This window comes from Salvelinus alpinus, chromosome 7, assembly GCF_045679555.1.
Source record: "Salvelinus alpinus chromosome 7, SLU_Salpinus.1, whole genome shotgun sequence".
NCBI lineage: Eukaryota > Metazoa > Chordata > Actinopteri > Salmoniformes > Salmonidae > Salvelinus > Salvelinus alpinus.
Genome location: NC_092092.1, coordinates 88684922 through 88695679, shown reverse-complemented (window position 1 = coordinate 88695679; position 10758 = coordinate 88684922). Strand labels below are relative to the sequence as shown.

Here is a 10758-nt window from a genome sequence, read left to right as displayed (position 1 = left end):
TGTACTTTGGAGACATTAAATACATGAAATGTGGAGAGAATGAGAGATGGCGTGTATAGAGAGGGAAACGAAAGGGAGGGAGAAGGAGGGAGGGAGTGAGGATTGGCTGGGCTTGACAGTAGGATCAATCTGAGTAGCTGTCAGGTTAGCAGACAAGCAAGACTAGTTGAGTGTATGTGTGTTTGTCAGAGTGGTGTGTGTGTGTGTGTTTGTCAGAGTGGTGTGTGTGTGTGTTTGTCAGAGTGGTGTGTGTGTGCGCAAGTGCACGCCTACGTGTGTGTTTGTGTCAGTGATTGAAATCTGTGTGTGTGTGTGTGTGTGTGTGTGTGTGTGTGTGTGTGTGTGTGTGTGTGTGTGTGTGTGTGTGTGTGTGTGTGTGTGTGTGTGTGTGTGTGTGTGTGTGTGTGTGTGTGTGTGTGTGTGTGTGTGTGTGTGTGTGTGTGTGTGTGTGTGTGTGTAGGACTTCAGCTGCAGGACGCCAACAGGACTTTGAGTATCCAGCGTGTCAGAGAAGAGGACGCCGGTCTCTACACCTGCACCGCCTGTAATCAGAGAGGCTGCATACACTCCTCCGCTGCCGTCACAGTGCTGGGTGAGACAGGAACACACACACACAGCCTTCAGACACACACACACACAGCCTTCAGACACACACACACAGCCTTCAGACACACACACACACACACACAGCCTTCAGACACACACACACACACACACACACACACACACACACACACACACACACACACACACACACACACACACACACACACACACACAGCCTTCAGACACACACACACACACACAGCCTTCAGACACACACACACACACACACACACACAGCCTTCAGACACACACACACACACACACAGCCTTCAGACACACACACATACACACACTCCTGCCTCCACACCTTCATCTGTCTCCAACAATAGCTTCCTTCTATTTTCCTCTCTAATCTTCTTCTCTGCTTCCTTCTGTTTATTAAAACAGCTAAATCAAAGTTAATTAGTTGTGTACACATTTTTGCAGATGGTATAGCAGGTCTAGATGGTACAGATGGTCTAAATGGTATAGATGGTATAGCAGGTCCAGATGGTATAGATGGTATAGACGGTCCAGATGGTATAGATGGTATAGCAGGTCCAGATGGTATAGATGGTATAGCAGGTCCATATGGTATAGATGGTATAGCAGGTCCAGATGGTATAGATGGTATAGCAGGTCCAGATGGTATAGATGGTATAGACGGTCCAGATGGTATAGATGGTATAGCAGGTCCAGATGGTATAGATGGTATAGCAGGTCCAGATGGTATAGATGGTATAGCAGGTCCATATGGTATAGATGGTATAGATGGTATAGCAGGTCCAGATGGTATAGATGGTATAGCAGGTCCATATGGTATAGATGGTATAGATGGTATAGCAGGTCCAGATGGTATAGATGGTATAGCAGGTCCAGATGGTATAGATGGTATAGCAGGTCCATATGGTATAGATGGTATAGCAGGTCCATATGGTATAGATGGTATAGCAGGTCCATATGGTATAGATGGTATAGCAGGTCCATATGGTATAGATGGTATAGCAGGTCCATATGGTATAGATGGTATAGTAGGTCCAGATGGTATAGATGGTATAGCAGGTCCATATGGTATAGATGGTATAGCAGGTCCAGATGGTATAGACGGTCCAGATGGTATAGATGGTATAGCAGGTCCATATGGTATAGATGGTATAGATGGTATAGCAGGTCCAGATGGTATAGATGGTATAGCAGGTCCAGATGGTATAGATGGTATAGCAGGTCCATATGGTATAGATGGTATAGCAGGTCCATATGGTATAGATGGTATAGCAGGTCCATATGGTATAGATGGTATAGCAGGTCCATATGGTATAGATGGTATAGCAGGTCCATATGGTATAGATGGTATAGCAGGTCCAGATGGTATAGATGGTATAGCAGGTCCATATGGTATAGATGGTATAGCAGGTCCAGATGGTATAGATGGTATAGCAGGTCCAGATGGTATAGATGGTATAGCAGGTCCAGATGGTATAGATGGTATAGCAGGTCCAGATGGTATAGATGGTATAGATGGTCCAGATGGTATAGACGGTCCAGATGGTATAGATGGTATAGATGGTCCAGATGGTATAGATGGTCCAGATGGTATAGATGGTCCAGATGGTATAGATGGTCCAGATGGTATAGATGGTATAGATGGTCCAGATGGTATAGATGGTCCAGATGGTATAGATGGTATAGATGGTCCAGATGGTATAGATGGTCCAGATGGTATAGATGGTATAGATGGTCCAGATGGTATAGACGGTCCAGATGGTATAGATGGTATAGATGGTATAGATGGTCCAGATGGTATAGATGGTATAGCAGGTCCAGATGGTATAGATGGTATAGATGGTCCAGATGGTATAGCAGGTCCAGATGGTATAGATGGTCCAGATGGTATAGATGGTCCAGATGGTATAGATGGTCCAGATGGTATAGATGGTCCAGATGGTATAGATGGTCCAGATGGTATAGATGGTCCAGATGGTATAGACGGTCCAGATGGTATAGATGGTCCAGATGGTATAGATGGTATAGATGGTCCAGATGGTATAGACGGTCCAGATGGTATAGATGGTATAGATGGTCGAGATGGTATAGATGGTCCAGATGGTATAGATGGTCCAGATGGTATAGATGGTCCAGATGGTATAGATGGTATAGCAGGTCCAGATGGTATAGATGGTATAGATGGTCCAGATGGTATAGCAGGTCCAGATGGTATAGATGGTATAGATGGTCCAGATGGTATAGCAGGTCCAGATGGTATAGATGGTCCAGATGGTATAGATGGTATAGCAGGTCCAGATGGTATAGATGGTATAGATGGTCCAGATGGTATAGCAGGTCCAGATGGTATAGATGGTCCAGATGGTCTAGATGGTCCAGGTTCCAGTGACAGGGCTGATATTGTTGTTGTTTATCCCACCAGGTTCCAGTGACAGGGCTGATATTGTTGTTGTTTATCCCAGGTTCCAGTGACAGGGCTGATATTGTTGTTGTTTATCCCACCAGGTTCCAGTGACAGGGCTGATATTGTTGTTGTTTATCCCAGGTTCCAGTGACAGGGCTGATATTGTTGTTGTTTATCCCTCCAGGTTCCAGTGACAGGGCTGATATTATTGTTGTTTATCCCACCAGGTTCCAGTGACAGGGCTGATATTGTTGTTGTTTATCCCAGGTTCCAGTGACAGGGCTGATATTGTTGTTGTTTATCCCAGGTTCCAGTGACAGGGCTGATATTGTTGTTGTTTATCCCAGGTTCCAGTGACAGGGCTGATATTGTTGTTGTTTATCCCAGGTTCCAGTGACAGGGCTGATATTGTTGTTGTTTATCCCAGGTTCCAGTGACAGGGCTGATATTGTTGTTGTTTATCCCTCCAGGTTCCAGTGACAGGGCTGATATTATTGTTGTTTATCCCACCAGGTTCCAGTGACAGGGCTGATATTGTTGTTGTTTATCCCAGGTTCCAGTGACAGGGCTGATATTGTTGTTGTTTATCCCAGGTTCCAGTGACAGGGCTGATATTGTTGTTGTTTATCCCTCCAGGTTCCAGTGACAGGTCTAATATTGTTGTTGTTTATCTCACCAGGTTCCAGTGACAGGGCTGATATTGTTGTTGTTTATCTCTCCAGGTTCCAGTGACAGGGCTGATATTGTTGTTGTTTATCCCTCCAGGTTCCAGTGACAGGGCTGATATTGTTGTTGTTTATCCCTCCAGGTTCCAGTGACAGGGCTGATATTGTTGTTGTTTATCCCTCCAGGTTCCAGTGACAGGTCTAATATTGTTGTTGTTTATCTCACCAGGTTCCAGTGACAGGGCTGATATTGTTGTTGTTTATCTCACCAGGTTCCAGTGACAGGGCTAATATTGTTGTTGTTTATCCCTCCAGGTTCCAGTGACAGGGCTGATATTGTTGTTGTTTATCCCAGGTTCCAGTGACAGGGCTGATATTGTTGTTGTTTATCCCTCCAGGTTCCAGTGACAGGGCTGATATTGTTGTTGTTTATCTCACCAGGTTCCAGTGACAGGTCTAATATTGTTGTTGTTTATCCCTCCAGGTTCCAGTGACAGGGCTGATATTGTTGTTGTTTATCCCAGGTTCCAGTGACAGGGCTGATATTGTTGTTGTTTATCCCTCCAGGTTCCAGTGACAGGTCTAATATTGTTGTTGTTTATCTCACCAGGTTCCAGTGACAGGGCTGATATTGTTGTTGTTTATCCCTCCAGGTTCCAGTGACAGGGCTGATATTGTTGTTGTTTATCCCTCCAGGTTCCAGTGACAGGGCTGATATTGTTGTTGTTTATCCCTCCAGGTTCCAGTGACAGGGCTGATATTGTTGTTGTTTATCCCTCCAGGTTCCAGTGACAGGTCTAATATTGTTGTTGTTTATCTCACCAGGTTCCAGTGACAGGGCTGATATTGTTGTTGTTTATCTCACCAGGTTCCAGTGACAGGGCTAATATTGTTGTTGTTTATCCCTCCAGGTTCCAGTGACAGGGCTGATATTGTTGTTGTTTATCCCAGGTTCCAGTGACAGGGCTGATATTGTTGTTGTTTATCCCTCCAGGTTCCAGTGACAGGGCTGATATTGTTGTTGTTTATCCCTCCAGGTTCCAGTGACAGGGCTGATATTGTTGTTGTTTATCTCACCAGGTTCCAGTGACAGGTCTAATATTGTTGTTGTTTATCCCTCCAGGTTCCAGTGACAGGTCTGATGTTGTTGTTGTTTATCCCTCCAGGTTCCAGTGACAGGGCTGATATTGTTGTTGTTTATCTCACCAGGTTCCAGTGACAGGGCTGATATTGTTGTTGTTTATCTCACCAGGTTCCAGTGACAGGGCTGATATTGTTGTTGTTTATCTCACCAGGTTCCAGTGACAGGTCTAATATTGTTGTTGTTTATCCCAGGTTCCAGTGACAGGGCTGATATTTTTGTTGTTTATCTCACCAGGTTCCAGTGACAGGGCTGATATTGTTGTTGTTTATCCCAGGTTCCAGTGACAGGGCTGATATTGTTGTTGTTTATCCCAGGTTCCAGTGACAGGGCTGATATTGTTGTTGTTTATCCCTCCAGGTTCCAGTGACAGGGCTGATATTGTTGTTGTTTATCTCTCCAGGTTCCAGTGACAGGGCTGATATTGTTGTTGTTTATCCCAGGTTCCAGTGACAGGGCTGATATTGTTGTTGTTTATCCCAGGTTCCAGTGACAGGGCTGATATTGTTGTTGTTTATCTCACCAGGTTCCAGTGACAGGGCTAATATTGTTGTTGTTTATCCCTCCAGGTTCCAGTGACAGGGCTGATATTGTTGTTGTTTATCTCACCAGGTTCCAGTGACAGGTCTAATATTGTTGTTGTTTATCCCAGGTTCCAGTGACAGGGCTGATATTGTTGTTGTTTATCCCAGGTTCCAGTGACAGGGCTGATATTGTTGTTGTTTATCCCAGGTTCCAGTGACAGGGCTGATATTGTTGTTGTTTATCCCTCCAGGTTCCAGTGACAGGTCTAATATTGTTGTTGTTTATCTCACCAGGTTCCAGTGACAGGGCTGATATTGTTGTTGTTTATCCCACCAGGTTCCAGTGACAGGGCTGATATTGTTGTTGTTTATCCCTCCAGGTTCCAGTGACAGGGCTGATATTGTTGTTGTTTATCCCTCCAGGTTCCAGTGACAGGGCTGATATTGTTGTTGTTTATCCCAGGTTTCAGTGACAGGTCTAATATTGTTGTTGTTTATCTCACCAGGTTCCAGTGACAGGGCTGATATTGTTGTTGTTTATCCCTCCAGGTTCCAGTGACAGGGCTGATATTGTTGTTGTTTATCCCTCCAGGTTCCAGTGACAGGGCTGATATTGTTGTTGTTTATCCCTCCAGGTTCCAGTGACAGGGCTGATATTGTTGTTGTTTATCCCTCCAGGTTCCAGTGACAGGTCTAATATTGTTGTTGTTTATCTCACCAGGTTCCAGTGACAGGGCTGATATTGTTGTTGTTTATCCCACCAGGTTCCAGTGACAGGGCTGATATTGTTGTTGTTTATCCCTCCAGGTTCCAGTGACAGGGCTGATATTGTTGTTGTTTATCCCTCCAGGTTCCAGTGACAGGGCTGATATTGTTGTTGTTTATCCCTCCAGGTTCCAGTGACAGGGCTGATATTGTTGTTGTTTATCCCTCCAGGTTCCAGTGACAGGGCTGATATTGTTGTTGTTTATCCCAGGTTCCAGTGACAGGTCTAATATTGTTGTTGTTTATCCCTCCAGGTTCCAGTGACAGGGCTGATATTGTTGTTGTTTATCCCAGGTTCCAGTGACAGGGCTGATATTGTTGTTGTTTATCCCTCCAGGTTCCAGTGACAGGGCTAACGTGGAGATCGTGATTCTGATCGGGACGGGTGTCATCGCTGTGTTCTTCTGTGCTCTACTCATCCTCATCTTCTGCAACGTCAAACGGGTCAGAACACACACCCTGTGAACTCCCTATAGGCTCTCTCTGTTCTAAGACATCATTGATCTCCTCCAATCAGAGTGACTGTGAACTCTGACCTCACCTCTGTAACATCTCCCTCAGCTCTTTAGTCACATGGCTAAAGGAGGCAAGGTGCAAATACCCCAAGTCTCTATGTGAAATATCAAAGTCAGTATGTCTACGATCTAACACAGATGTTTGGTTCGACACGTACATCTAACAGAGATGTTCAACATCAATGTGGCCATGTTTCACTGAACCTCTCTGTCTCTCTCTCTGTCTCTCTCTCTCTCTCTCTCTCCAGGTGAACCCAGCAGACATAAAGACAGGCTATCTGTCCATCATAATGGACCCAGGGGAGGTTCCTCTGGATGAGCAGTTTGAATACCTCTCGTACGACTCCTCCCAGTGGGAGATATCTGTGGACAAACTACGACTAGGTAAGAAGAGATAGATAGATAAAGAGGGATATTTTTAACAAAACCCCCTCTGAATCAGAGAGGTGTGGGGGGGGCTGCCTTAATCGACATCCACAGTGCCCAGGGAACAGTGGGTTAACTGCCTTGCTCAGGGGCGGAACGACAGATTTTTACTTTGTCAACTCAGGGATTCGATCCAGTAACCTTTCGGTTACTGGCCCAATGCTCTAACCACTGGGGTACCTGCCACCCCAGCAGTGAGGGGGGGATAGAGAGAGGGAGGGATAGAGAGAGGGAGGGATAGAGAGAGGGAGGGATAGAGAGAGGCAGGGATAGAGAGAGGCAGGGATAGAGAGAGGGAGGGATAGAGAGAGGCAGGGATAGAGAGAGGGAGGGATAGAGAGAGGGAGGGATAGAGAGAGGCAGGGATAGAGGGAGGGAGGGATAGAAGGAGGGAGGGATAGAGAGAGGCAGGGATAGAGGGAGGGAGGGATAGAGGGAGGCAGGGATAGAGAGAGGGAGGGATAGAGAGAGGGAGGGATAGAGAGAGGGAGGGATAGAGGGAGGGATAGAGAGAGGCAGGGATAGAGAGAGGCAGGGATAGAGAGAGGGAGGGATAGAGAGAGGCAGGGATAGAGAGAGGGAGGGATAGAGAGAGGCAGGGATAGAGGGAGGGAGGGATAGAGGGAGGGAGGGATAGAGGGAGGGATAGAGGGATAGAGAGAGGGATAGAGAGAGGCAGGGATAGAGAGAGGGAGGGATAGAGAGAGGCAGGGATAGATAGAGAGAGGGAGGGATAGAGGGAGGCAGGGATAGAGGGAGGGAGGGATAGAGGGAGGGATAGAGAGAGGGAGGGATAGAGAGAGGCAGGGATAGAGAGAGGCAGGGATAGAGGGAGGGAGGGATAGAGGGAGGGAGGGATAGAGAGAGGCAGGGATAGAGGGAGGGAGGGATAGAGGGAGGGATAGAGAGAGGGAGGGATAGAGAGAGGCAGGGATAGAGAGAGGCAGGGATAGAGGGAGGGAGGGATAGAGGGAGGGAGGGATAGAGAGAGGCAGGGATAGAGGGAGGGAGGGATAGAGAGAGGCAGGGATAGAGGGAGGGAGGGATAGAGAGAGGGATAGAGAGAGGGAGGGATAGAGGGAGGGACGGAGCATATGGAGGAATGAAAGAATAACCAAACTAATGAATGAGTTAGCAGAAAGAATCAACCAAACTAATGAATGAGTTAGCAGAAAGAATCAACCAAACTAATGAATGAGTTAGCAGAAAGAATCAACCAAACTAATGAATGAGTTAGCAGAAAGAATCAACCAAACTAATGAATGAGTTAGCAGAAAGAATCAACCAAACTAATGAATGAGTTAGCAGAAAGAATCAACCAAACTAATGAATGAGTTAGCAGAAAGAATCAACCAAACTAATGAATGAGTTAGCAGAAAGAATCAACCAAACTAATGAATGAGTTAGCAGAAAGAATCAACCAAACTAATGAATGAGTTAGCAGAAAGAATCAACCAAACTAATGAATGCTACTTTCTGGTTTCCTCCGTTCCTGTTGAATGGGTCTGGAGCCCAGATTGCTACTGATGATGATGATGATGATGATGATGATGGTTTGGGTAGCAGTCAGTGGTAATGATGATGGTGTTTGATGCTGGTTCACTCTCTGTTCAGTGCTCTGTAACACACACACACACACACACACACACACACACACACACACACACACACACACACACACACACACACACACACACACACACACACACACACACACACACACACACACACACACACACACACACACACACACACACACACACACACACACACACACACACACACACACACACACACACACACACACACACACACACACACACACACACACACACACACACACACAGTCTGGGTCCCTCCAGCGTGATGGATGACAACCCTGTTGTTTGTCCCTTTGGCCATTGGAATTACAATCCTGTTACATTCTAACTTTTTCATTTATACATTTACATTTGACTCAAATCAAATCAAATCAAATTGTATTCGTCACATGCGTTGAATACAACAAGTGTAGTAGACCTTACAGTGAAATGTTTACTTACTTACAAGCCCTTAACCACCAATGCAGTTAAAGGAACCGAGTCAATGTGCAGGGGTACAGGTTAGTAATGAGGCTATATACAGGGGGTACCGGTACCGAGTCAATGTGCAGGGGTACAGGTTAGTGGAGGTAATTTGTACATGTAGGAAGGGGTGAAGTTACTATGCATAGATAATAAACAGAGAGAGCAGATGTTGCAGTCTGGAGGGACTTTAGGATCAGTGAACCAGACCAGCAGATAAATCAAAAAAGTCTCTACTTTTAGAATTAGAAACACATCTGGTTTCTCTAATTCTCTCTGTCTCTGTCTCTGTCTCTCTCTCTCTCTCTCTCTCTCTCTCTCTCTCTCTCTCTCTCTCTCTCTCTCTCTCTCTCTCTCTCTCTCTCTCTCTCTCTCTCTCTCTCTCTCTCTCTCTCTCTCTCTCTCTCTCTCTCTCTCTCTCTCTCTCTCTCTCTCTCTCTCTCTCTCTCTATCGCTTCATCTCTCTCTCTCTTACTCTCTCTCTCTCCCTTCCTCTCTCTCTCTCTCTCTCTCTCTCTCTCTCTCTCTCTCTCTCTCTCTCTCTCTCTCTCTCTCTCTCTCTCTCTCTCTCTCTCTCTCTCAGGGAAGGTGTTGGGTCATGGAGCGTTTGGGAAGGTCATCGAGGCCTCCATCTTTGGCATCAGCAAGAACAGCAACCTGGACACTGTGGCGGTGAAGATGTTGAAAGGTGTGTGTGCCTGTCTGCCTGCCTGTCTGTCTGTCTGCCTGCCTGCTTGTGTGTGCCTGTCTGCCTGCTTGTGTGTGTGCCTGTCTGCCTGCCTGTCTGTCTGTCTGCCTGCTTGTGTGTGTGCCTGTCTGCCTGCCTGTCTGTCTGTCTGTCTGCCTGCTTGTGTGTGCCTGTCTGCCTGCTTGTGTGTGTGCCTGTCTGCCTGCCTGTCTGTCTGTCTGCCTGCTTGTGTGTGTGCCTGTCTGCCTGCTTGTGTGTGTGCCTGTCTGCCTGTTTGTGTGTGTGCCTGTCTGCCTGCTTGTGTGTGTGCCTGTCTGCCTGCTTGTGTGTGTGCCTGTCTGCCTGTTTGTGTGTGTGCCTGTCTGCCTGCTTGTGTGTGTGCCTGTCTGCCTGCTTGTGTGTGTGCCTGTCTGCCTGCTTGTGTGTGTGCCTGTCTGCCTGCTTGTGTGTGTGCCTGTCTGCCTGCTTGTGTGTGTGCCTGTCTGCCTGCTTGTGTGTGTGCCTGTCTGCCTGCTTGTGTGTGTGCCTGTCTGCCTGCTTGTGTGTGTGTCTGTCTGCCTGCTTGTGTGTGTGCCTGTCTGCCTGCTTGTGTGTGTGCCTGTCTGCCTGTTTGTGTGTGTGTCTGTCTGCCTGCTTGTGTGTGTGCCTGTCTGCCTGCTTGTGTGTGTGCCTGTCTGCCTGCTTGTGTGTGTGCCTGTCTGCCTGCTTGTGTGTGTGCCTGTCTGCCTGCTTGTGTGTGTGCCTGTCTGCCTGCTTGTGTGTGTGCCTGTCTGCCTGCTTGTGTGTGTGCCTGTCTGCCTGCTTGTGTGTGTGCCTGTCTGCCTGCTTGTGTGTGTGCCTGTCTGCCTGCTTGTGTGCGTGTGCGTGTGTGTGTGTGTGTGTGTGTGTGTGTGTGTGTGTGTCTGTCTGTCTGTCTGTCTGTCTGTCTGTCTGTCTGTCTGTCTGTCTGTCTGTCTGTCTGTCTGTCTGTCTGTCTGTC

The 10758-nt window shown here is 47.0% G+C and overlaps 1 protein-coding gene across 1 annotated transcript in view; it reads left to right on the top strand.

Moving 5' to 3' along the window:
- The window catches only part of flt4 (fms related receptor tyrosine kinase 4), a 217216-nt gene that overhangs the window by 170696 nt on the left and 35762 nt on the right, over positions 1-10758 (top strand). Inside the window, exons 16-19 of the mRNA XM_071412054.1 lie at positions 461-592; positions 6425-6531; positions 6851-6986; positions 9675-9779. Of these exons, the coding sequence (XP_071268155.1) occupies positions 461-592; positions 6425-6531; positions 6851-6986; positions 9675-9779 (480 nt within the window). The remainder of the gene's footprint in view (positions 1-460; positions 593-6424; positions 6532-6850; positions 6987-9674; positions 9780-10758) is intronic.